At 36.7% G+C, this 27,974-nt stretch overlaps 1 protein-coding gene across 1 annotated transcript; it reads left to right on the top strand.

The window, feature by feature from the left end:
• Positions 1–8: 8 nt before the first annotated feature.
• Positions 9–26,387, top strand: LOC135685028 (uncharacterized). Its single transcript, XM_065200798.2, has 15 exons — positions 9–356; positions 4,527–6,948; positions 7,829–8,033; positions 14,361–14,437; positions 14,937–15,069; positions 15,542–15,703; positions 16,281–16,362; positions 17,666–17,756; positions 18,213–18,289; positions 19,436–19,570; positions 20,866–20,988; positions 22,495–22,643; positions 23,051–23,186; positions 24,173–24,302; positions 24,637–26,387. The coding sequence occupies exons 1-15, from the start codon at positions 285–287 to the stop codon at positions 24,729–24,731; spliced, it is 4,089 nt and encodes a 1,362-aa protein (XP_065056870.2). The 5' UTR covers positions 9–284; the 3' UTR covers positions 24,732–26,387.
• The last annotated feature ends 1,587 nt before the right edge of the window (positions 26,388–27,974 follow it).

Raw genomic sequence — 27,974 nt, 5'->3', positions numbered from 1 at the left:
ACCTGCGAGACATTGTTCCTTTGGGAAACATCACGATTATTGCGGCTTCCGATCGGAAAAGAAGAGGAATCTGCGATGTTTGACCAAAATGTCTATACACCATTGAATTTGAAAATATTTCAGAGTTGACGATTTAATGGCTGCTGGGATGCTTGCCTGCAAGAAGGAACCTTGACGCTAATCTTTTAATTACGATGCAGACAACAGAGTGACATTTTCTCGAGCGAAGTTTCATCTCGGTCTTGCTCTGCCCACAGAAACGATTTTACGAAATCGCTGCAGCCATGAGGGCAAGATGGAGAAATTTTATGGCCGTTATGTTCATTTACTGCTTCATTTATTATTCATCAGCGGAGGTATGATTACCATTTGATTTAGACCATAAGCATTTGCTTTTTATAATTAGCCTGGCTAGGCCTCGGAGGCTGAGAAATTTTATAAATTGTGCCTATTTGCATTAAAACTGTAAACATTGCTTAAGGGTCACGCTATTTTCACATCTGTTGAAAGATCAATATCAGTCGCAGACTACATTTTCATCGCATTGTTTGATCTCAAATTTTGTCATAACTATATTCTGAAATTTGCTATCTCGTTTTATTTAAATATTAATGATTTCACGCCCGTAATTGTTGATTAAAAAAAGGACAAGATAATGGCAACTTCGATTCAGGCGACGAATTTTGGCGAATAAAGACAAACTGTAGTCTGGGACGAATTTTATTTAAATTGCACTAAGCAAGCAATTATCGGCTTAAGCGGATAAGCAAACAAGTATTTATTCAAATGTTTACCCTTGAAGAGTGGCAAGGCATGTGTGGTATTCAAGCCTCGCCAGACTTTGCAAATGATTATAGTACCACTGTAGAATCGAATTTACCCTCGAATATTTTCAGTATTTAAGATATGCTGAATTAATTTTCCCCAGAATTTCTCCCTGGAGCTTTTTAAAAATCTTAAATTATTCTGATATTTTGCGATGACTTTTGTTCTTTTGTCTATTCATTCTAAATCGCTCCATTTCGGCTAATCCAATTGAAGTTGCTTTGCCATAAAACTTAAAAGATTATTGCCCAAATTCGCAATGGAATAGTTTACAAATAAAATTATGTTTTTACACTAATTGTGTTTTGAAAAACCTACTTTACTAGCAATGTTTAGAATTTTTAGTTTTTTATACAGTATGCTTTTTAATGGAGAGAATTTGGACATGGTTTATTTCATCTCCATTTTAGTTTGTTTTCTTTAATTTTTTTTCCAAATGGCAACCATTTCTGTTTTGGAATGATAGAGAATGGAAGCAATTTTTCAGAATTTCATGCCTTGCCTGGGTACCCCAATCTTTCTTATCCAGGCGTTATAATTTTCCTAAATTCTAAGATTTAATTTTTATTTGTAAAATATGCATGTTTTGGATATTACAGACAAATATGCAGCATCATATTGTATTGAAATTGATGCTGGATGAGATATTCTTTGCTTCAAAATTATATATTTCTGTGATTTTCCATAACTGGCCTGAGAATGCAAACAAACATTGTCTTGAATTCCAAGAGGCAAAGTATCAAAATGCTGGTAACAGTGCATTTTTCTGAAGCATCACAGGGTGGATACTATGAGGTATTGCAGGGTGGCAGGTATCCCTCAAAATTTGTAAAAGAAACCCCATTGACAGGCAAAATTTCTCAAAGTGTGAGAAGACTGTCAGCATTTCCAACATTTTGAAGGAGCCATAGAAATTCAATGGTTAGAGCTACAAGACATCAGTTAGAAATGGTAAAACATATTATACTATAAATTTTTTAAAGATAAAGTGAAAATATTTGCTAGCAGCATTCTACGAAACATCAGCCCTAGAATTTCTGATTATCAGAATATGCTACTCTCTGAATCCAGTTTGTATTGAATATGAGATTTTATGGGGGCATAGGGGCATTGTAATCTTATCACCCGTTTTACTGGGGGTGAGATGTCATGAAAACTTTTAACTTTTGGAACCTTTATCTGGTTGGGGATCCAGAACATGGATCCAGGCAAACATACTTTTGAAAACAAACACTAATAATCTGTAATCATTGTTTGCAAGGTTAAAGGCATTGAGTCATGATAAATAGACTGGGTATACCCTGAGTGCCAAAATCCGCTGAGTCATGATTTCTATGACTGCGATGCTATTGGTTGACCTTGAACTGGTCACATGAACTCACCTGGTACTGATTAACATAACAGTTTCCATCAATAGCAAGTTGTCAACAACGGATGCCAATATCACATGAAACAGCAGCGATCACCTGAAACCAAATGACCCCCTATAGAGAAAGCCTATTTACCATGACTCAATGCCTTTAATTTAAATAAGCCCTCTTTGATGAGGTTATTGTCAGCTGATATGCAAGAATTGAAAACTTTTTTGTTGTTCCAAATGAAACATGTCTTGCTTGTATTAAACCTGTCTGCAAATTTTGTGATTTTGTTCAAGTTTGTTTTTCACACCTCTGTGTAACAAGCCCCCAAGGATTTTCCACAGGGGGTGGCATGTAAATGTGGCAGTGGACAGAAAAATTTATCTTGGACTTGTAGGGGGTGAAATGTTGTGCCTAAGATTGAAGGGGAAAATATCAGCTTGCAGGAGGTGTAAAGGCCCAGGTCATATAATTTTTCTAATTGGGACTTCCCAGTCAGGAAATTTCTTGTAGGGGACAGTTTTCACCAGGTGTTTTACACATGGGCATTTTGTTGTAATGAAAAGTTTTTGTTGAAGAAGAAAATGTGAGTTTAGAGTTTGAGGATTAGATACCATCATCCCTGCTTTCAAAGAGGGTGTTTGTAGAGAATCAAGTGCCCTCCAGCATGTGTTCTACCAAGTTTTAACTCAAAATGTTGTAAGATTTCGTAAGTATAGGAATCTTTGTCGAGATGGTGTATCATTTTCTCAAAGTAATGGACTGGTAATGTTATTCTCTCCTCGAGGGAAAGTATGAAGTAACCAGCCCAGGGGGGTACTCCCATTAGGGTCTGACAGGGGGGTCCAGTCGATTTAAGTGTCTTACCAAATGGCTACCATTAGGGGGGATTTCAAGTATGATTCTTTTGCTACGATTTGAGGGTTATTGTCAAAAAAGACTACCATTTGAGGGTAAATTTTACCACTTCTTTGACCCTGTCTGGACACCCCTGTTAGGCCATAATGGGAGTGCCCCCTGGCACCCAAAAACTGCATGGACACAAAAATGTGACAGATCTTCACCACACACATCCAGAAGGCGGGTTTATCCTCTTAAGGCCTTTTCGATTAATTGTTGATAAAATGTTATATAAATCAGCATTCAATGATATGTGAATGGAACATCCTTGTACAAATGGGGGGGGGGGCATTTCGACGTTCAAAGGAGCCTTCTGACAAATGAAACCAGGTACATTTTAATTTGAAAACATATTGATTGAACTCTATGGAAAATCAGGTTTTACGTATTTGGGCCTAAAGTTTTATGTGACTGTATGTAACCGGCAATATGACTTTATGAGGACTTCCAGCATAATGGCTATATCAAAAGACTAATCTATCTCGGATTCAAGTCCAAAGTCTTCTTCACCTCTATGATTTGACCTGATTAAAATGCCATGCCAGACCGCTTGAACGTGTTCCGTTCATTTTTGAGGCTTGGTTTCGATCATCACCTCGCTCTTCTGATTTTCACGGTCTCCTCAGATTTGTGGCTTGCCTGAAATTGATATCCATCCCTCAAACTCATTTTCAGTTCTTCCTGTTAATACTTTCGTTCAATCTGTTATTGAATTTAAACAAATCCTTTTAAAAGAAGAAAGCATATGGTGAAAGGACTAAATCTCATTTCAAACGCATTCCAATACAGAGCAAATCGCTTTATTGGAATATTAGATAGAAAATGGTTTTCAAACTCAATTTCATACGCTGTCATTCTTGGCTTGTTTATGAAAATACGATTGTGTCACTCTACGCAAGATTTTCTTTTCTTAATTATATCAGAACTTGAACAAAAATGATTTACCAAAACAATATATCTATAAGTGGCAATTTAAAGTGATTTTAAGTTTGGGTCGATATCGCAACGTGTATTCCGAAAACTGCAGATACGATTATTCTCGACAATATTTCCTGGCTTTGCCTGTATGCTTTGTTACCTGATACAATCTTGTCAAATGTTGTCATAAATTGCTCGAGGAAAGACCATTTAATACTCTTTATGTATTATCTTTATTTAATACTCTTTATGTATTGTTTAATACTCTTTAAGATAATATCTCCTGTTTTTAAATTGTTTTCTAATTATTGATGTTCGTAAGGAAGTGGGAGTTTTGTAGCAAAGAAGTCTCTTACCTTTATTAAAAAGAAACCAAGTTCCTCCATTGAAATCTCAAATTGCGTCTAGCTGATTTTCCCAGAGTCTTTGGGCACTTCTTCTTTCAGTCTTCTTGTGATATCTAGAAGATTTCTATGTTAAAGGAAACTAAACTGTAATAGCATTTCATGTATTCTTGTCTTGCAGGAAAATCGAGATCTCAACAAAGTAACTGACAACAAAGGCGCGAAGGCAGAAGCCCAGGACATCACAAACGAAGAAGACAAAACCAAAAATTCAAAAGGACAGACATCAAATACGAATGCACATTCATCGCAGCTAACAAGCACAAAATTGTTTACAAAAAGCACAGAATCGACGCTGGCCTCAACAAGTCATTTCAGTTCTGGAAGGGACAATGCAAGACCTTCTACTGACGCCATAGCATTATCAAAGGCGCAAATGTCACACCAATTTATAGAAGCAAGCTTCACAAAGACTCCCATTCGAGCTCTCCAAACAAGCCTATCTGCATCAAAACCAACTTATTCTATTATTGCATCCGCGTTTGCACCCAGTCCCCAACACATCAAATCATCCCACCCACACAATTCGTTAACTGCATCTCGCAATCTTGTTTCTACGACGGTGCCAGTAGGCCATAACTTGCACGTAACTTCAACGAACATTCTGGGAAGTAGCAGTCGCATTGCTAACTCTGTTGAACCGAATTCAAAATGGAATGTATTGCCTCGATTTGCTTCCAGCATGAACTCACAGTCATTTGACTCCCGTGCTGAATTGATGTTAACTAGAAGTTTAAATGGATCCATGACGAATTATAATATTGTTCAAGCAACTCCATCTTACGATGAGACAGTGATCAAAAAGTCAGATAAGACAGTTTCTAGCCCACAAACGCTTTCTTCTCCTTCTTCAAGCGATATTTCAACAACATGGCTGTCAAAGTCATCAATAGAAATATTGTCTTTACAAACGCGATCAAAGGTTGAAAAAAGCCACTCTAGTACAAATGAGGTGCAGCTGTCCAGTAGAGTTTGGGACATTGATACAAAGGCAAATGGTAGCACCACGGACTCTACTGGTTCTTCTGCAATGTATCGTAACCTGAATAACAGATCATCAACCATCCAACAACCTCGTAATATCTCTTCAACTTACACACCATTGATTAAAAGTATTGCAAGCTCCGTCATGACTTCAAGAACATCTGGACAGAGTATTGCCAACCCTGTCATGACTTCAAGAATAAATCCGGTCAGAACGATCTCGCATCAGACTTTCTATCCGGACAGTAATTCTTTTGCTCTGGAAAGTTTCTCACAGACTCTTTCAACAACTGGTTGGTCCATAGCTTTATCCCCTCCATCAGCAATTGTAAATACATCTAAGACAAGCAAATTGTTCGTGGAAGCAATCACTGGTTCATTGACACCAGACAATGCTCCTTCTTCGGTGCTTCCACCAGCATCATACGAGCTATTACCTTCATCACCAAACGCTGAATCTTTGAATTCAGCTCCCTCCTTGAGCAACTTTCCGACTCAGCTCCAGGCCATTCAATCTTCTTTCTTTCCAACTGACTTGACAGCCAGTATAAGTAAAGCCTCTGACGTCAGGAGCACATACTCAAAATTTTCAGGGAATTATTCGAAAATAATTTCCAACCATGTCCCAAAAGTCTTGCAAACGAGCTCAGCGACGAGTACTGAAAAATATACCCTGAATGCATCACACACCTCAACTTTTGTATTGCCCAATCCTTTAACAACATCAATCGGTCAACCAAGAGCATCATCGCCAATTTCATCCACACTTTTCAGTGTAAATCGATCTACAAAAGCAATCGTAAATAGCGTAACGTCAGCTGTCGTATATTCGCCTTCGAAAACCTCGTTTTTACCACGAAATGTGACACCTACATTATCGTTTGTGACAACGAGCTATTTTCCTATGGCAACTTCCTCACAGAGCAGTCAGCTTATAGACACAGCTCGTCATTCGGCTGTCACTCAGATGACTTCAACTAGTAGAAAATCAAGTCTTACTAAGGTGATTGGAGAGACTACGATATCCACCCATGCTAGTATTATGTCATTTAATACAAGCAAGTCCCAAACGATTAAGAGTGTGCGATTCATCACCAATATTGCACGGTCTGCTTCAATCGTTTACCTCGGTAGTTCAAGCCAACAGAGTTCAAAGCCGTCATCCAAAACGACGAAAAGATCCACTGTTATCCATGCGGCTACATCATCATTTGCAAAAAGACAAAGCACGGTAACAATGGACACTACGTCAAGGATTTCGACGGCACTCACAACAGCAACAACCTCAACAGCAACAACAATTATAACAGCTTCAACATTAATTCCAAGGACAACATCGGAGGCAAAAACAACATGGCTGCCAACAACTGAGAGTGAGCCAGTCACTGATAAGATGACTACGTCAAAACCAGTCTTTATAGGGGTGCCAGAGATTCACACTAAGAAATTGGATTCGTATCCCACTGCCGTTAACATTGAGTTTCATGTTGTCTTCCCTGGGATCCAAGAAGCATACAAATTGCAGATCGTTGCTCAGAGACATGGTCACCTCATTTTTGGTGAGTTTTATGTTATACCTTTTTATCTCAAGCTACAGGCAGTTGTAGCATTGTATCACCTTCTTTAGGCCCTGTGTAGCTCACTCTTATGATAATTTCAGACCCTAGAACCGCATGTGGTCAGAAACCGTTACTGTAAAAAATTGCTTATGTAATTTACCTAAACCATGACCCGATTTTTTCATTGTTTTTCAAAGTAGGTTTTTCAAAGTTCAAGGGCATTATCCAGAGAATTGTAAAAACTTTAAATTCTCAAACTCTGAAAAAATTTTAATATAAGCGGGGAAATATTATATTGACCAAAGTATGTATCAAATCTGAACCCAAGTTTGATTGAGAAACATTTCGTTACAGTGCCATTCGCTGAACTTTGCATTTTTTCGTTGCTTACAACTTTATTTTTGAATAGTCCTGTTATTCTTAACGTGTAAGATTGAAAGAGAGAAAAAAAATTATAATATGAAGCCATAAAAAATAACACAAGTTTCCTAGTTCATCCATTTTTATTCCAATGAAATAATCTCAATTGCTGAAGTTTAATTCAAGGTATTGTAGACCGATTTGAAAAAAATGGCCCCCGGAAGCTTCCTAAGAATTCATTGCTGGCCCCGAGTTTTCCTAGAGATTTTGGATTAATGAAAACAGCCTGAAGAGAATTAACTCTGTTTCTTCCCTTAATTATGAAAATTGTGGTTTTCGTTTTTCCATTTACCTTCGTGCCTGCAGCCTTTTTTACCTAACAAATGGGTCATTAGTCCAGTGTTTTCCTTGTAACTGGCAGTGATGTAACTGTTAAAGGCAAAACTAGTTATGGCATAGATGGTACTGACATAAATTGTGATGACATAACTGGTAATGATGTTTTTATTTCCCTATTAAGGTGGCGCTGATACATTACGAACATGGTATGAAGTTCGCTATTTCGAAGATTATAAATACGACTCTTACGTTGCCGGCGAATACAGGAAGAAAAGTCTGGTGCATCGGTCGAAATTCAATTTTACATTTGGCCAGGAAATTCGCTGTGAGAAGGAACAGATTCGCTATGAGCATTGTAACGGTCCTCTAGAGAAAGGCTCATACAGGTGAGGCGTTTTTTAAACTATTTCTTTTACCGATTGCAGACAGGGGTGTATCTGTTGGGGGTTTGGGGGATGTGGTGGTTATAATCAACCCCCACTTGCCAATCCAATTAAGCAGGTCAGTGTGATCACAGATTGGAGATCAATTCAAATAATTACGTTTACTCTCAGTCCTCGTTATACAATTTCAATTGTGCTTCACTGTCCCTAAAAAGGAGCTGGAGGGGTGGGGGTTGTGAATTCCAATAGTTTTCATGAATTGATCGACTTTTAATGATCTGGAAGTAGAGGCCACATTTTTGCTAATTTAATGAGAAAGATTTTGTAATCACATGCTGCAAAATTCGGATTTAAATTCGTAAGTTAAGATTTTGAGAAACTTGGACTTCTATCAGACTTAGACTCTTTTTTACCCTACTAGCCCGCTAGAAATTTCTACAAATTGGCCTAGCCATAATCTTATTACCAATGGTTTGTGTAACATCTGTGCGAAACAAGCAATCCAGCCATCTCTTTCGTGAGCTACTGTGTGTTTTGGATCTAAATTATTTGATGTGGCTTTCTACTGTGGTTGAAGGCTAATTAGTTTGCACCGCATACAACCCCGCCTTGTCCGAGTTTCTTCCTTCCTGCATACGATTGCATACACCTGTTACCTCGGTGTTTAAGGGCGGGCTGAGGTTAAAGGCAATCTGTCTCGTTGTGGATTGGTTAACGAGAACAATAGCTGGAACAATAGCCTAAACACGATTCCAGCGCCCCGCCATATTTTTTACAATGCAATAAATTAAAGGGGGACTGGAAACAATAAAAAATCCCTTCATTCTTATAATCAATCAACGTCATGACAGATTGCCTTTAAATACATTAAACACAATCAGAAATAATTTGACCACATAATATACCTTCAAAGTCAACACATAATATACCCTGAAAAATTGATCAAGAATAAACAATTTTTCAAATCCAAGGATTTCAAATCGTGATTTCCCTCAAGAGCTTGAGAGAGACAGAAATGAGAAATGATAGAGTAGTGGCAGGGGTTAAAAAATCGTTTAAGTGAAGGGGAAAGGGAAGAAAATATATGACGGACTGGAAAAGTCAAAGTGACGGAGAGATTTTGGAGTCAAGAGATTGTTGAAAAGGAAGATAACAGATAGATTGGAAATAGCAACCCTTGAAGGGGAGGGTTTACGGGAGCTTGGTGCTGTCAAAGATTTGAGATTGTAATGATGAAGAGAAGGGTAGTAGAAATTTTACAATATCAATCGTTACAGGAAGCTCGTCTACTCCGAGGGGCAAATCACTTTAAGAAAATCTCGTACACCTTTTGTGAAAATCCCATTGTTTCATCTGAAAGTCCACAAAAATCCTATTGTTTTAGGAAAAATCTCGTACGCTATTTGCAAGAGTGAATCGCCCCTCGGTCTACTCAAATAAAGGATCAGTAAGAGTTAAGCAAAACTTGGCCTTTAAAGGGCTGTTTTTGTCTGATTTGGTAATGGGTCTATCAGTTGAAGCCAGGTATTATGGTTTTCAAGAATAATAGATGCAAAGCGAGAAATACATTCTCATGCCACGCCTATGCCATCGTTTTGTGTTATTGAAATAAATTGCAATGGAAACAGGTGCTGGAGTGTGCGGACTGTGAAAATTTCATTTTTAGAAAAGAATAGTTTTCTAAATAGAGGAAGACTCCATGGGAACACTTTTGTCTTAAGCATGTTTGAATTTATATTTGATCGGAAGCTTGAATTTGTTTAGTGGTCCTATGTTGACTGTCGCTTTTGCCATAAAGTGACTTATCTGAAATAGCCATCTATTTTATCCTCAAGCAAATATTTTAATGTCTAGTCAAACAAATTTTAATGTCTATGCGGATCGTGCCCGATTTTGACACAAACTTGGTAAGGATTTTTTGAAGCTGCCAAAGTTTTTCACACCAAATTCTGTAACGTAACGAGGCTTATGGTTTGATGTTTGCTATGAAGGGGTATGTGTTTTAATTTGTTACTTCACAATCATAATCAACCTTCATGAATCATAATCAACGATCATCAATCATTCTCAACCGTTATGAAGAATCATCATCATCATCATCATCCTAACCACTAACAATCATCACATTTACAAGCAGAAACATTTGGCAGCATCATCAGAAACAAACATTGTATTACCAGTCAAATCATTCAAGCATTCCAGTCGATACAAGCATCCGATTCAGTCATATAAACATCATCACTGTGATCATAATTCACTGTGAATCTACGATTAAACGCCCGGCGTAAAAGAAATAATTGGAACTAGCGCCCCTTCAATTAAAAGACATGAAAAGTTCAGTCTTGAGTAAAAGTAATGTGTATAGTTAAAAGTAAAGAAGATTAAAAAAGCAAATCTTTCCACCATGTATTATTTTTCAACCCCTTTGAGGTTCACAACCCTTCTTCTTTTCAGATTTCAGTTGTTAAGGGGCTTCTCGAATAAACGCCGAGTAAAAGTTGATTAAGCGCCCTGGCTCTTCATCGAAAATTCACAGCATTCACGTTGTCTCTACAAAATTGCCAAAAAAGTTCTCAATGTCATTTCTTCGCCTCAATTTTATTTGTATCCCTTGCTTTAAAAAGCCGTGCCTTACTGTACGGTATTGTATCAATGAAAACTTCCATATACTTGTGCAAGCAATACGTGGCTTCTTTTCAATAAAAACCAATTTTTCGCACAAATCCGTTTTCGAATCTGAGCAACTTACCTCATCCGGTCTTCTTAGAACGTATTCTCTTGATATCTGTGTGCGCTTTTTTAGTCGAGTGCCTCAAAATAAAGAACGACTGAGGAATTCATATGAAATGAATAAAGTAACGAGGACTTCCAGTCAAGCTTTGATCAAAGGGGTTTTCATTAAGAAAAGAGGTATTAATTCTCTTTTTGTCTACGGTTTTAGTTTCAAGTGGATGAAATCAAGATAATTTGCACTCTAGTGATATGACACATTGTAGGTCCTTGGCTCTTACTAGGTATTTTAACGGTTTTCAAGGAAACGGTTTAGTAAGGAAACGAAAGTTGAACTAGAAATCGGAAGTTGCCATAGGCCTCAACGACGAACTGTTAGTTGACATCATCCTGCATAACTTGATCTGTTCCATATGGTTGTATTGCATTGCTGAGTACTTGTATCGTAGTATACCGTACAGTGAGGTATCGCGAGGCAATTGGCAATGAGGCATTGCATTTTCATTCAAATATTCGCGTATGTTCTGAGTTTTTTATATTCATGTTTCTATATACGTTTATTTATATACCTACTTTCTATTTTCATTACCTACTTGTTCTTATTTTACTTTCATTAGGCCTAATTTGAATAAGCTGCTTGTATTAGCAAGCAAACAATTCTTCACGACTTAGAAGAGAACATTTCTAAATACTCTGTTGATTTTATGACAGCGTATTTTATTTGTTCTAAAAATAATTATTTCTTCTTCCAAACAATTTTCGGTTGTTTATCGTTATGTACCAACTTTAACTTAACATTCTTGTTTTGTTATTGTTTCCCCCTGAAGATGTTTTAACTATGCAGAGTCTCTCTATTAGTTAGAAATAGACAACTAGTTAAATAGAAATTGTTTAATGACGTGAAAGCTTAATCAGGACCTGCGCCACGAATTTTAAAGGCTTCTTATCCCTTTTATTGCAGTTTTAAAACTACTTGCTTCGCAAAAAAGTGGGGGCCATGGCCACCCCCCCCCCCTCAGTGGCGCGGGCCCTGTTAATATCTTTCTTAGATGCGCTAAAGCTAGAAGCACCAAGTCAGTTTAAAGTAAAATTCTTTCTTAGAAGGAGAAGCACATTAACCGGGAACAAATGAGTTCTCTGAACTTCTTTTTTTGTTTTTTCCAAGAAGCAAAAAAGGAGAAACCTCTGACAACAATTTTGATATTTGCTTTCTATTGAAGATAATGATCATTGAGCTTCTTTTGCCCCCAACTTACCCCAAACCAACAAATAAGGTAATGATTGTTTGCTTGAAGTGTGACACCCCTTTGTCTTCACTTATATTTTTTGTATGTTTGCTCTATGTCTGTATTATATATATTTATATTTTCTTGAGAACTCTTGGTAAACTTTCTTCCTTTCAATCTTTTGATACCATGGTTTTATTCATATTGATCCACATTTTTGTTGTATTCTTATTGTGGTAATCGTGTTGAAAAGTGTTCCAAAGTTTAATTTTGCGCCTGTGATCAGAGTTTTAACTACTGCAGAAGATAAAAATTACATGTTTTGTAGGCCTGGGGTTTTTTTCTTCAACCTTCCGAAAGAGAAATATGCTAGGATTTTATCTGTTTCATCCGTCTATGGCAAAAGCAATAACCTCAACCTGTTTCGTGTTTTATTTCTGCAAATTGTTTTATCTAATCTTTCAACTCACAAAGCACACACGACTTAAAGAGGGAATTTATCACAAACTTCAATTCGAGAGCACAGAGTTGTGAAAACGACCAGAGGGTTGCAGATAGTCTTAGTCGATTCAATGATGATAAAACAACTTATTCATTTCCCAGACACACCATACCGTATTTGATTCCATAATTCCAGAAAAGCAGACATATTTCATTTAACCAGGCGGCAAAGTAATTTTTTAGATTGGAGGTATCTTAGTAAAGTTAACATCGGTTTCCAGACCTTGTTCCATTCTAATGCTCAAAATTACCATCATTTTTGGAGAAATTGTGGAAGCAAGCACCAGACTGCAGGCGATCGTACTAAGAGCAGGAACTCAAGACATAGTATAGTTTAGTTCAATTATTTCCCCGAATACTACTACTTCAGCCCCCCCCCCCCAGAACAATTTTGGTAGTCTAGAAAAGTATCATACAAGTCCCAAGAACAACATACTCCATAATCTGTAAATCAAAATTGTTTCTGGGGAGGGGGAGGGGGATGGCTGAATTTGCCTTTGAAACTGAATTTGGTGTTCGAAGTCTTTTGGCACAGCTTGTACATAGAAAGAAATCAGTTTTCACTTCACACCTCTAGTATGCCCTCATTTATAAATATCCTCCTTCGTAAAAAAGGGGCAACCCATAAAACTGAGACATGGTGATGTGACCTGTTTTGAACGGGTGCAGAATTCTGTTGCTGCCAATTGCCTCTTTTGTAATGATGCTGATTTTCGAAAGGACATGGTTTCAAAATATCATAATGGAAGCTTTCTAACAAATGTTTCTGTTTGAAAATATTCCTAGTTAGAAACAGTTTAATTTTGTTCTTAGCCGCCGTCCACCCCACCCATCCGTTTTACATTAGATTAAACAGAAAACCGAACATTGCGGTCTTCCCAATCGTCTACATTGCTTCACAAATCCACTGAAAACAGTATTCGTTTGATTCAGTAAACCTTTTGTTCATACCTTTTGACAACGACATTTTTACCTTTCGGCGAATATATCGAATACTACCATTATTTCAAGATCGATTTTTTTGTATTGGAATTGTTCATTGGGATATATTCCGCAATTCAGTTCAATTCAATTCAATTTCATCAACCAATGCCAAATATATGCCAAATACAATGTCAAGTACAGATGAAAGTTACTTTACATAATTACACTACCCTACATCACATTAAAACACTACAGAGTTTTACTATAGAATAAACATTGGTTGGCTAAGAAGGAGCTCTCAAAAAAGGTTATTTAATCGAGAGAGAGCCCCCCCCCCCCCCCCCCTATAAAAGGAGAAGAAAAATATATATACTCATGAGAAAAAATAGCATGAAAACGCATGAACCAGATTAACCTCATAAATTGGAAAAAGAGTCCAATAGCGGCAGGGTATTTCACAATTTTGAGCCAAAGTATTTTACTGTTTTGAGTCCATAGAGGTTTGTCCTCTTTTAAGAAAAAAAACAGGTCCGCTTTTATCTCTGAATGTTATTGATTTTATTACTCAATATCTAGCTAACATAAACGGCAAAATTGAACTATTTCGACGAATTTTTAGGGCCTAAATTCAGGCCAGATTCAGGTTCTTTGTTCTGGTTCATGAAACAAAAAGTGCAGTTCTGAATTGTAAAGATTGGGAGGATTTTGATATGAGGTATTACTATAAAAACGTGTTGCCGATAGAATGGAATTTGCTAAGATAGATTTTTGTAGGAACCTTATTTGAACTAGTAGGAAACAGGAAATATTGCTGTCTTCGATGGAGTTAAAGAAAAATCGTCAATCGTGATAGTACAGAAGAGCATCTGTTAATGAAATCTTGAATAGAAATGTGTTGAGTATTTGTCGCATTTAATGAAGTTTGTAAATATACTTTTCATTATTTTAGGTTCCAGCTGCAGTACCATGTCCATGGATCTATACGAAAATCTGCCTTCTCTAAAGTTTATACAACAGCTGCTATAAGTGAGTTAGATTTTTTAGTATCATACATTTTAATGTACCACTCTAATTGCCCAAATTTGTGTGTTCACACCATCCCTTGCCCTTATTTTATAACCATAAGCACGTGGTTTAAAGAAATTTTATCAGTAAAGTTAATCTAGCCCCGCACGCACAATATCAAAGCCCTTTGAGAAAGCTTACAGACACCCCGATATATTCTTGGGTATTTTGGTCTTTGCATGCTATTTCTTTAGGAGCATCGCTTCTTTTATAGCACAATAGCTAAAGTGTCAGGTCTTTGTTATTATCAAAAAGAGATACAAGCCATTGCTGAAAACAAAGAAATATCACCATTGCTGAAGGAGTCAGTGCCTCTAATGCTTCATTTAAAACTCTCTTTGAAAATGATGTTCCATCTATGAGGTACAAATTTCTTCCTGCTTTTCGGTATGCAAAGTGAAAGTGTTATTATATTCTGTTCGAGAGAGTATCAAGTAATACTAACGTTTTTTGTTTTCAGAGACCACTGCTGCAGACGACCAATCGACGGGCCTAAATCAAAGCAGCATAACAATCGCTGTGATTGCCGTTCTCGCCATTTTGCTTGTCCTCATTATTGTAATCGCCATCGTTCTTTATCGACGAAAAAACAAGTACGTCCACAACACCTTCAGTATTCTTTGTGTATCTCTTTCCTAGGGTGTTTATTCTTACTCACAACACAGTTTTATAAGGAATAGGTTCTTAAACCTTGGATGAATCCCCATCCAGGGCTGTGAGTTTATGCAGTGAAACCACGCCTCACATATGGTTCAGCTTATTTATTAGCTACGTTTATCACACCTTTCAGTGCCATTTTCTTTTTCCTGATGTCCTAGCAGTGCTTTCTTTTCCTCGGGTTTTCACTTGACCAAAGCACAATGGTTAGACTTTCCAAAGAATGCTACGAGAAAGGCCTCGTCTTTTTGTGGGTTTAAATTTTAAGTAAACTTCGCTTTTCGGTTTAAACTGCTACTATATTTCGTCCATATATTTGCTGCAAGCAGTCTTGTTTGTTGAAATATCTGCAGCTCTATGTTGATGTCGATTTTACCTCGATTCAGTTTATATTTACCTCTTTTTCAGTAACCAGTCCGATCCGTACGGCGAAACTGAAGTTTCTGAATGCACTTTGCTGACGTCATTAAAGCGAACATCATCGTGTTCCAAGAGTTGTTATGGAAGAGGAACGCTAGGCGGTGCAGATTCAAGTGTTATGTTGAAGCATCTTACAAAAGGCATGTCAAGGTACGGTACTTCAAAATCTTACTTACTGTAAAGCTTATTGCATATGCTCCCACAAGGCTCCCACAAGGCTCCTATAATATTGGAAATAAGCTATAATTTTTTAAAGGAAATAAACAAGACTATAAAGGGAGCACAAAAAGTCCCTAGCATCATTATTTTTTCAAGTACTCAACTTCTACCCACTGCTAGCCATGAAGTTACTCAATACTAATTTTGTCTTACCTCTGGTATTCAGTTCTTATAAATCTATTTAAAGTGTTTAGAAATTTTTACACTTCTTGGTTTAGCGATTCCTGGCATCCTGTTAGCGTAAATCCTTGAATAAGCCCCCAGCTTCAAAGGAGCCCCCATTTTGATGTTATTCTTGTGAAATAAGCCTCATCATCGAATAAACTTTCATAGGCTGAGGTACTGCCTCGACAGCGATAGGTTCATTCCAATATATCTGCATTTTTGAGCATACCGAAAATTTACCCTGGTTTTATTTTTAGCTGCTGTTAAATAAGCTCCCCCCCCCCCGGGCTAATTCTAGGACCTAAGGTGTCTAGATTCATAGTATCAGTACAACCTTTTTTAGGCCAGTGCATCTCAAGGACTTTATTTCATGGGTGAATCGGAGCCAAGCAGATAGCGATTTCCGCTTTGCAGAAGAATTCGAGGTTTGTTAAAACGTCAATCTGTATTTTTTCAACTCTGTAGAATTCTGAAGTTTCTGTTTCTTATAATTTTTGTTCTGGAATGATGGTTAACTGCATCTTACTGAACATTGAATCTAACTTTATCATAACAAATGACGGCTCAAGTCAGCAACAACCTAACTTCTATATTGTTTATGACTCTACAACTGACCACAGGCGAAAGAAAGGAGAGTTATTTAGATGATTCCTCCAGATCTATGACAGTCAGACTCAAGTCCTGCTTTGTTGCTATGTAAACAATTTTGAAGTGCTTGCTGGCGATGTGTTCCTGACTCCTGACGTTTCAAAGGATCTAGGTCCCAGACTTCGTAATCCGCGGACCTGAACGACGGGCTCCGGCGTGGTCTTTTCTAGCACACCCCTTGGCCCTGAAAAATACTGCCGCTGTCTTTTTTAAAAACATTTATCATTGGTTTACAATTTCTGTTGAATTCCTTGGGGCCTTACGCAAGATGATAACCAATTCTCCCAGGGATCTTTGAGGCTAAACCATTCCGCAATCTGTCTTTGCCTGGTAAGCGGTTTTCTACCAGGGATGAGGCTTGGCTTCAACCTCATCTGCGATGATCCTTCCGTCACTTCAAAAAGAGGCGGCCCCTTTAACGTGAGTACTTGGATTGCAGCTCAGACTTAAAAGGAGTTTAAAAGAGAAGAAGGCACTTTAAGATCTATGTTTTTTAATGGGTTCGATTGAAGTAACTTCAAATTCCCATGAAATGATCGAATATTGGATTTGCTTCAGTCACACCAGGGATAGAGTGACTCTTGTCTGTAAAGTTGTTACATTATGCCATTATTTTTGCTATACAAGTAAATTTTTGCTTTCTGCGGAGAAGTTTGGTGCCGGCGGGAGCTCATTTTATATTATTTTCAGGCTTCTGACTGACTATATCTTGACTTTGACTTGGAAATGACAATCGGTAGAAATAACACTTAATCAATAGAAAAAGGGACAAGTGTACAACTATCCCAAAGAAAAACATCAAATCATTAATCTGGTGAGCTTTTAGCCTTTCAAAAGAAGTTCGGTCTACTGGGATAATACCCCTTGATTATGTTTGAGAAAAGGGTCAGTGGCTGGAGAAGGTGAATTTTTGTTCTGAAGATGAAGAGAAGACAAGCTTAAAGTATAAAAATAAAAAGTTAATGATGCGAGATTTAAAGCTGTTATAGGTTATTTGTTTAATGCTTTTAAGATAAAAAATTCAGTTCGTTGTAATTTTCAGCTACATTTGCATTTCATTGCTTTCTATTTTCGTTGTAGTCTATCCGTGACGTTGGTAGAGATCAAAGCCATGAGGCTTCTGATATACCTGAAAATAGAGGCAAAAACAGATATGTCAACGTTTTGGCATGTGAGTAGAATTAATCAGACACATAAGATTTCGTTAAGACGTAATTAAGTTCTTCCTAGAGCAGGTTAGTTATGGCAATTCTAAACTTCAATTCTGTGTGCCGATGGCGCTAGATGGCTTTCAGGAAATGCCACGGGGTGCTGCTTCATTCATCTGTCTTTGATTGGGCCATTGTTTTATTGCGTGAATATAATTATCTTTTTTTAGAAATGAGGTAAAATATTTTGTGTTTTAAACAAAAACAATGAATAGCTTTAATTTGGTTTTAGTCTCATTGTTAATGTTTTGCGATAAACTATTTTGATCGAACTAATTTTTTCTCCTTTCTATTGTGTCTTCTTTTCACAGAGACCCTTCTTTCTAGTTCCAGTCTCCTTTCTAGTTCCAGCCTCCTTTCTAGTTCCAGCCTCCCTACTTAGCTTGACCCTTTTAAGAATTGTCGATTTGTTCTTTTAGATGACAAAACTCGCGTAAAACTATCTTACACAGATGACGAAATTGGCTCTGACTATATAAATGCTAGTTACGTCCATGTAGGTACTTTTTACGTCATCTCTACCCCCGTGTATAATTTTTTCATCAATTATTTTTTAGCTTTTCGATGACTTTTGGTTAAAATTGATTCTTCGAAAAGTAGGCCTTAATTGCAAGGGAAATAAAGACTGACAACATTCATCTGTTGCTTAATGAAAAGGTTTATCGTTGAATCATAAGGGAGAGTTTTCTGACCAACAGAATTCAATATGAAGATGTCACAAAACCACTTAAGCTCCTAAAAATTTCCACTTTTATCTTTTTTAATCTCGCTGATAAATTTCTCTTCTCGTGGACCACAAATGGTTTAAGATAATTTCTTGTCATCTTGCTGTTTTTCAAATATGTTTAGTAAGTAAAAATAAGTTTTCAAACTTTAGCGATTCGGTTTTCAGACTTGATTGAGCAGTTGCTACTTATTTGTGCAATGAATTTCAAAGTTAGAAAAAACAATGATTATACTTACTTCACTAAACAGATTGAAATGCAGTTTTGTTCTGTACTTATTTTCATTATTGTCCATGCCAATGAATGTGTGTATATAGCTTCGTTTATAGTGTACAAGCTTTTTTTATAAGAAACCATTTTATAAGGAACCTACATGTAGAAGGCCGAAATATTTAAAGAACTTACACCACTTAAAACGAAATCACTAAGGAACTTTACAATTTTTATAACTGCCAGCATCAAGAACTATAAAGCCGGTTCCATTCATTTGCAGCCAATACTCGCATAGATTGTTTGCTATTCGTGTGTCAAGTGCTTCGTTGAGTAGTTTCCGCATATGCTGTTTCGCCCCTCTCTCTATAAAGTGTTAAGGCTTATTGTAGTCAAAATACCGTAAGTAAGATTTTCACTATACATAGCCTTCTTTGTGTTTTTGCTCCTGAGTTCTCGCCACAAGTAAAGGCAAAATTCAAAATTTTTTTGGTGCTTATTCTGTATTGTTTTTTATGGCACTTGATGTGTAGTGAAAATTGAGGAACTTTTAAGGAATTTTTGGTAATACAATTTGATGATTTGAGGTCTACGAATAAAGAAATTTTGGAACTAGGCCTTGAGGTAGGTTCCTTATAAAAAAGCATATATATATATAGCGCTAAATAAAGCCTCGCAAACTTATGACGTGTATATTTGTATCACAGGGATACAAGCACCCAAGAGCGTACATCGCAACACAAGGCCCCCTTCCAGGAACAACTGATGATTTCTGGCGCATGATATGGGAACAGAATACATTCAATATTGTCATGGCAACACAGTGCATGGAAAGAAATCGGGTTTGTACTCAAACTATTTGTAACGCGAATGTTTGAAAAAAGTTAGGCAGAATGAATAGTTTATATTTGAGGATTTTGGTAACTTTTTTCAACAGCTGTTCAATTCAACCACAAAGTCAATACGCAGAGCAGGAAGTGACCTTAAGGCTTTTTGAGTTAAAGTGGAACCACGTTATTGATTTAAATTTTCAATCGAGTTAAGACATGAAGAAAAATTCCAAATGGTTCTTAGGAAAAGTTCGTTCTAGGAAAAATACCTCCCTTTAGGGACAGCAAACACGGGGTTTCTGAAGAAGAAACTTCCATCTGTCTACCTAGACACAAACCGTCTAACAGCTGTTCAAAGAAGACCCATGTTCTCTGTTACTTTCTGGGCCCAACTACACGTCCTAAGTCTTTTGTTTTCCAAATACAGTAGACTCCGTTTATAGTCACACAAAATGCTTCTTGAAAAACTGTGACTCTTAACGGAGCTTAATTGAAGAGTTACACGTATTTGGGTCTAAATTTTATAAGACTGCGATACAAGTAGAAAAATACGTATTGAAGAAGAGGATACAAGGATACAAAACAGTGATCGTGATTGGAGTAGACATTACCCGTATCCTCCTCTTATTCCGCGTATGATACACTGCTTCAGTGTTAATCCTGTGTTATGATGATTATGACTTCACAAGTTGGCAATAACACTTAATGAAGGGTGAAAAGCTAGTCCCTTTGAGTGTGAATGATGTCAAGTGTGAACATCGTCAGCGGCCACCCACAAGAGCTTTGCATGGCCAATTGTAAAGGTGACGTGACATGGGATCCATAGATGATTTGTTCATAAGATAAGTGCAATAGAAAGAGCATTCATCCAGGGAACATTTCGTTTCCTCCCTGCCTTGGCCTTCTCTGTATAGCCATGGGGTACCCATTTGCTGTTGGATGGATAAGGTGCGAGCCTATAAATTTTGACAAGAACCCTTATCTTGCAGCTCTGCAGACAAACGCTTTTGGTTTTCTGTTGCCACTTTTTTGATAGTTATTGACAGAAAACGTGACATCTATTAAACCAGGGCTCGACTGAGCATAGATTAAGCCATATAGTTCTTGCTATATACATCTTGCGTTGCAGGGTACAGGGTATTTGGACCATCTTTACCTGAGGAGTGGTACTTACTGCCTGATATTCCGCTAAGGAAAACGTTTGAACAGATACACGTATTCAACCATGAATGATTCACCTGACTAGAGTGGAGCTATAATCAAATGTGATGATTGTGTGCCAAAACTTATATTGTCGCTTTTTTTAGGTAAAGTGTCATCAGTACTGGCCAGGTACACAACCTACCGCATATGGTGATATCGTTGTCTCACTGCTATCTGAAGTGGCCTATCCAGACTGGATTGAACGAGAATTTCTGCTGGAGGTTGAGGTACGCTGGTAATTATAATGACTACAGAAAGCATGTTAGCAAACCAATAACTGTTTGTAGCGTGTGCTGTAAGGTTTTAATTGGGAAAGAAATTAAGATTACTGTTTGCAGGACTGTTGTAAAGGTTTTGATTCCATATTGAAAGTGTTCTACATGTTTAATAGTTTAAAAGAAGACGTTTCTATCACTCGAATTTGAGGCTTCCATTTTGGGAGAGCTTTGGTTCGTAGAACAGGGCGGTTGCAGCTCATAGTTTTCAAACCGTCAGGTAGCTGTTTAAATTAAAAGAGTGCTTATAGCAAAAGTTTTTATTGTGGTGAATAAAATTATTTTCTTCAATGGCTAGATCATGTCTGTAAAATGACAAACTTCTATTTGATTGTGCTTAATAATTCCGTGTTTGCATCTCTCATTCAAAAAAATCATGAACAGTTTTGTGAAAGATTTTTTCTTCTGTTATTTAAACATTTTTCACTTTTACGTCATGGAAAATTCCAATTTATTATCATTTGTTTGAAAACAAGTAAGTTTAATGGAATTAAGCATTCAGCTTACATACGGCTGTATTCAATCGAAATAGATAAATGCTGCTTTATTTCACTAAATAATTGAATAAACAAGTTAAAACAGCTCGATTCATGGTTTCGATAGCAAAATCTAAAAGTGCTTCATTTCCTTTGATAAGCGCAACCAAAAAGTATTTCGGTTGATATTTTCTAACATCCTCAAGCAAACAACCATTAAATGAATGGTGAATAGCAAAATAATGAATGGCCTTTTCTTATTTATGAATTATTATTTATTTAAAGCTACTTGGTTAGTTATTGGTATTTTGTAATTTCCTATCAAATGTATCCCAAGTCATATTAAAGGTACCACTTCCTCTTTTATCTCCGCTATCGAGCTTTTAAAACTGCGAACACGTTCAAGTCGTACCCATTTGGCAGCGGCTTTTACCGAGAAACATGTGGCACATCCAGATTTCCCAAGTTGATTGAGGGGGTTGTTCATTAAATGTGTAAACATCAATTTAGTTTGTTTTAAAACTCCCAGCTTTAATTACAGCCAGAAAAAAGTGGATAAAAGATTGGGTAGTGGAATATGGAATATATTGGTACACATCATTTGCCACTATGTCGTGCATTAAGAGAAAACTCGGAGTAGTGACTTACAACCGCCCTGTTCTATACACCAAATAGCGTGTACAGTCCTGCCTTTACGGCAATGAACACTTCATGACAGACCGGTAAACTGTAATCATAAAACGTTTTAGGTAACAAGCATTGCAAACTAAATGTTAGAAATATTCTAAAGGAAAAACTGGAGAATGGCCTTAGTTGAACTTGTACTGTATCGGTAATGGCATGTATTTGTGTCGGTAATTTTCATCTGTTTGTACCGAATTATTTATCGCTTTGAATTTTTTTCAAAAAAACTATTCTAAAACAATTTGAGTTTTCATCTGTTTTTTTTTCAATTGATAAGAGAAATAATTTTTTCCCTTAGGACGAAGGCAGTCGTAATATAAAACATTTCCAATACGTGGCCTGGCCTGACCATGGTGTACCAAAAAATGCATCAACGGTCCTTGATTTTATACACACTGTTCGTTCGCATATTTTACCCAGACAAGGTCCCTTGGTGGTACACTGCAGGTTGGTATTACTTAAGATTTTGATGATACCTTAGGCGTTGACAGATGATACCGCTCACTAGAAGTAGCAAATTCCTACAGATCTTCTGTTTTAAAATTTTGCCTCGGCAAAGGCAAAAATATTTAGATTTTTATCGCTTACTTCAATGTCTAAACTTCGAAGATAACGATAAACAATTTCATGCGTATTGTGTACTCCGTTCCTGTCCAAGAAATTTTCTCCGTATTTACAAAGGCTCGAGATTTCACTAGAAGCAGTTTGGCCTTGTCGAAGAAACTAAGGATCCGCCTCCCCTCTAAACAGTTTTATTTTTTTGCGCCCGTGACTGGAGTAGTTTTGCTAATGCTTCACTTTATTTATGTCAGGCAAGCTAGGCCGTTATGCTAATGTTGGTTTGCTTTATCCAGTGCTGGAGTTGGTAGGACGGGAACTTTAATCGCCATCGACATTATAATGGATCGACTGCAAGATGAAGATACAATCGATGTGTACTTGACTCTGTGCATGATGAGAATTCAGCGTTGTAACATGGTCCAAACTGAGGTGATTCTAACTTTTATTAAAATCATTCCTATCCTTTTTTTCAACTCAATTTTCTGAGTTCGGTAATAAATGAGGGGGTTAAAATAAACGGAGGGGGCCTGGCCAAGTCCAAAATTTAATAAACATATGTTTTAATAAAGAATAGTTGGTATATTTCTTAAGCGAAAGCCTTAAGGAGGCTGGATTAAGAAAGTGGTGGAGTTTTAAACCTCATTTAATATATAATCATAATTTCAGCATTTTCTCATTTCATTTCTGCATTAAAACTTTTTCCCTTTTGCAATTTTTTTCCCGTCTTTAAGACAAATAAACCTTTCCCCTGGGCCATTTTAATGGCTTTCAAGGAAGCCTCCCGCATTATCTTCAACTTAAGAACATTCTCATGGGCTTTTTGACTTTAAATTTTCAAATCTCTTAAGACCTAGAAGCAAGCTTCGGAAAATGCTTCTTATAATTCCCCAGTGTCGAAAACCTTTCCTGTTGGCACTTGATTTGTTATTTCAAAATATTTGTACTTCTAGCAGTGACTTCAGGAAGCCTTTCCTTAGGCCTATTTGAACTTAAAAGTGTTGAGGCCGCGCTCAGTCTTTAAGGAATCCCAAACATTCATTTAGCAACCTCTGCCTTAAAAATTACTGGACCTGATTATCTTGTCATGCCTTTCGTTGTTTTATTTTTAAATGTTATGCATCCTATAAGTCTTTTGATGTCTCATACTATAAGTTTATTCCGTTCTCAGCACTAATTATTTAGCTTTCCACAATCTACCCGGAAAATTGTGCCCTTGCAAATGCCTCACCAGATTCTTTTTCAAAGACACATAATTTTTGTGCTTTTGTTGTAATCGAAATAAATTTTTTATTTGAAATTCTGTTATTGGCCTAGTGATTTTAAAATGATTTTTAAATCTACCAGTTCGTAATCATTGTTTGCGTATTGCATGTTTCACTGTGCCTTAGCTTATAACGTCGTTCACCTTGTTGCAGGACCAGTACATATTTATTCATCGAGTAATCGTTGACTATCTGCGAAGCAGAGACCCAGCCTTGCCTTTCAAAGGCTACTCTTTACTTCCGAAAAACGAAAATGAGGAAGGAGAAATTGACCCCGACTCTGGTAAGATTTTTATGATATTTTTATAGAAAAGGGTCAGTTTTATTGCACTTTTAAGAGAGGTGTCTTGAACGAGAAAAAGATGAAGACTTTAGAGAAGATTTTAATGATGAAAACGTTGATAAAATTAATTATTAAACCTGAAGATAAAAGATTGAAAACTTAGAATGATGCGAAGTGTAGATAATGCAAACGTCTTTATCCCAGAGCTATTGCGAACTCTGAGCGATTGACTGAAGGGATATAGTGTCTTTAAATTATATTAAATTGTAGACAGATGATAAATCCGTCATTGCTCTCGAAGTCCTAGATGATTTTCACTACAATGTTCTTGTAGATTCTCCTACTGCAAATCGAGATTCAGGCCTGGCATTGCTCCTTAGCGAATATGACACTGAGCGAGCTGAAGACGCCGTCGAATCAGTAGCATAATGAACAACGCAAGTGGTCTGGATGCGACCGAACTCTTGACGTCATCGCCACAAACCTTTGGTGTCCTGTTTCTCAAAGGTTAGTGCTGATATTAGCTTTGTTGGCGTTGTTGTTGTTGTTATTTCTCTATCTGCTTTTTGGGCAATGTAAACAAATTTTGTTGGAGTTTTTATGGCGCATGCGAACAAATTTCGACTGTATGGTTGGTTGGACTATCAGCACCGTGAAGGACATACTTCTGCAAGGAAAAAGAATAGTTTGTTGAGAAATGCCGTCAGGACCAAATGCAATTCAGCTTGCAACATGTGATGATGCTACAACAGCGGCCATTTTGGTTCCACCCTACCATGATGCTAACACTTGACATGCAGTGGGTCTTAAATTGAGTCATTACTCACATTTATTTAATAGACTGCAACGTTTAATTCGTGCTTTAAATTTATACGTGTTTGCGTATGTGGTGTCAAGTTATTATGAAATAAATGTATTGAAACTTTCATAATTCTTGCCTAATCAAAACAGATTTCTCCTTCGAGCGAAATCACTCTTAAATTAGGCCAGCCCCAGTTTATAAAAATCGGGGATTATTTTTACAAATATTGACTTGGTTCCGCAAGCTAGTTTGAAATTCTATCATTGTACATATCGTGTTGAAATTGTAGAGAAGTATAGTCTTTTATACTTTTATAAAAAAGAGAGTCAACAAATAGCATTTGTAAGTTTTTACTGACAAGGAACTTGTATTTAAAATTATTAGCAACTGTAAAAGTAAAACGTCTGAATTGATGATTATTTGTATTTAGTTCTGTTTTTGTTTTCTCAGCTAAATCGGCAATTTTAAATGATAATTATAAACATAAGACTTAACTTTTTATGTTTGAATTTAAATAATAAGTGTTTAGATGTCTAGATGCAAGTCCAGAGATGCAAGTCAAAAAATCCTTAACCCTTCCTCTGGTCGATACTCCGAAGTTTTGAAACCTTTCTCACAAAAACCAATGTGTCAGTTATGTTTCCACGTTGCCCGAGTATTTAAATATTTTAACTAAAAGTGTCAAAAAGGAATTCTAAAAATATGACGATTCCAGCCCCATTATCGAGTAGCAATCAATTCTTTATTCAAACTTCGTAGCATCTTTTGGTGTAAGCATTTCATTTAACATTTTAGATTCCAAATTAATTTTCACTTCTTTTAAACACGGACTTTAAGATATAGATTTTGAGTGATATAGATTCTAAGTTTAAGCCATTCTACGATTTACGTATTTAATTTTTGCATTTTTATATGGTTGCAATAAATATTATTCCTAGAGGAGTTCTGTTTGTTTATAAAACAGTTTTGTCTAATTTATTTCTACTTATAAAGCTTACTTCATTCAAAATATTCTTTGACATTCTTTACCACATGTGTTAGTATATATGTGCTCCCGTTCTTGTATTTCAGTCTTTGTGTTCTACCAATTTGTAATGATTCTCCAGTATTTATACATCTTGTTATTGTATTCAGTACAACCCAGTGTATATTTTCTAGACTTCAATTTAAATTTTGATAGATTTATCAACATTCAGATCGAACGCTTGTAAGTACCGTTAAAATTTGCGGGTAACTCTTTCTTGTACTCCAAGTTGTAATTTCATGAATTCTGTTACTTGCTTCGGGAGTTTCGTTATCGTCGCCTTTTCCTGCCACCTTAACCAGCATTACAAGATAGAAGGAGCTTCTTTGAGCGGAATAAACGTCAATCACGTGAGAAGTTAAATATCAATGATTGGTCAAGGCAAGGTCAGTTAAAGACTCATTGTTAACAATGAGCCTTTGCGACGACCCAAGCAATGGCAGTAAACTTCTACGGTTTAACCAAATTTGTTTTTAGACTGTCTGACAATGCATTATGGGATGCTTGCGTAGCGCAGATCTTCAAACATTGTCAATATTTTTGTGGATTATTTTCCACTTAGCCTATTTCTTTCCATAGCTTTAAAGTGTGGAAGATATGAGTAAGGATTAAAGGAACATTTTGCAATCATTTAGAGTCGAGTAAACGCTGAGCTATCTTCTGGAGAAACCTGATTCTAAAAACCCCTTTATTTTGATGGTTTAATGCCTTTTTAGTTCGTTGGAAAAGGGAAGTGTCCCGCCTCTCTTTCATTTATCTTTACTGTTCATTATGAGTCTGCTTGTCTCTGGGAGAATCCATGTAATTTGAATTCTTTTAGCAGAATCAATTGATTTTTTAAATATTTATGTAAAGCAGTGAATATCTTTTAGTCGTTAATTGTCATTTTGGCTCACTTGAGTATTCTAATGGTTAGATCTCAAAAGTTGCAGGCAAAAATGATAGTTGTACCTTTGTGAAGCAAAAATCGATCACCTTGTGACTGAAAGCTTTTCTCCCCCCGAAACCGCAATATTTCCTTGGCAACATCATTTCGCTATTTGAGGGGCTGAACAAATCCCCATTACTTATGACATAAATCCCTGTGCTTCGCTAGAAATCTCCATAAAATCTTTGATATCCTATTCATCTTTTATGGGAGTCATTTGCTTGTGAGATACGAACCTTGAACCTATTTTAGTATTTCCCCAAACTCTGAATAGTAATGAATACGTTATAAAATATCACTTCCTAGCGTAGAGTTTTCGATCTATGTTCTGACGTTGTAAACTCTGAAGAGTGTCAGACGTAAAGCTTTAGTTTACTAAATGTTTGCTTTTTTCAAAGCCACTTTATAAAATAATATGCAACAGTATGTAGCATGGCCTATTCTTAGTGATTTTCAATTTATAAAATTTCGCATATCACTTTTTTGATAATCATGGCATGTTCCTGATATCTGAAAGGTTGAATGGAATAGCAATCTGTGTTCTTAGATTTATTGAGGCAAGTTATTTCCAAGAAGCTATCGATGAACAGGACATTTTCATTGCTTGCATTGTATTTGATATAATTCTCGTATAACGGGACCGTAGGGAGGATAGGGTTACTGGGGAGGGGGGCACACCGTTGTTTGAGAATAAAGAGCAGAAGAGGTAGTTCTTATAAAACCAATGATTTTTAATGTTTTGAGTGTCATAAGTCCCCACAATAACAATAGTAGCTACGGCCCTGACTAGCAAAACCGAATTTCAACCTACATCCTTGAACAGACCATATTCAAAGTTCTAACCGCCTGCCCCAGTTTATGTTAATTTCTCTACTATTGAAATGCACAAATTCAAAATTATTGGAGTGATACACAGCT

The sequence above is a fragment of the Rhopilema esculentum genome, chromosome 17 (assembly GCF_057945365.1).
Source record: "Rhopilema esculentum isolate cy_ngs chromosome 17, ASM5794536v1, whole genome shotgun sequence".
Classification (NCBI taxonomy): Eukaryota; Metazoa; Cnidaria; class Scyphozoa; order Rhizostomeae; family Rhizostomatidae; genus Rhopilema; species Rhopilema esculentum.
Note: the sequence above shows the minus strand (reverse complement) of the source record. Positions and strands in the feature narration are given on the sequence as shown.

Excerpts from the sequence above, each read along its gene's own strand:
- LOC135685028 (XM_065200798.2), top strand. The coding sequence starts at position 285 with ATGAGGGCAAGATGGAGAAATTTTATGGCCGTTATGTTCATTTACTGC. Across the intron at positions 6,949-7,828 it reads ACATGGTCACCTCATTTTTG|GTGGCGCTGATACATTACGA; the intron begins GTGAGTTTTATG and ends TTCCCTATTAAG. Across the intron at positions 20,989-22,494 it reads AATTTCTGCTGGAGGTTGAG|GACGAAGGCAGTCGTAATAT; the intron begins GTACGCTGGTAA and ends TTTTTCCCTTAG.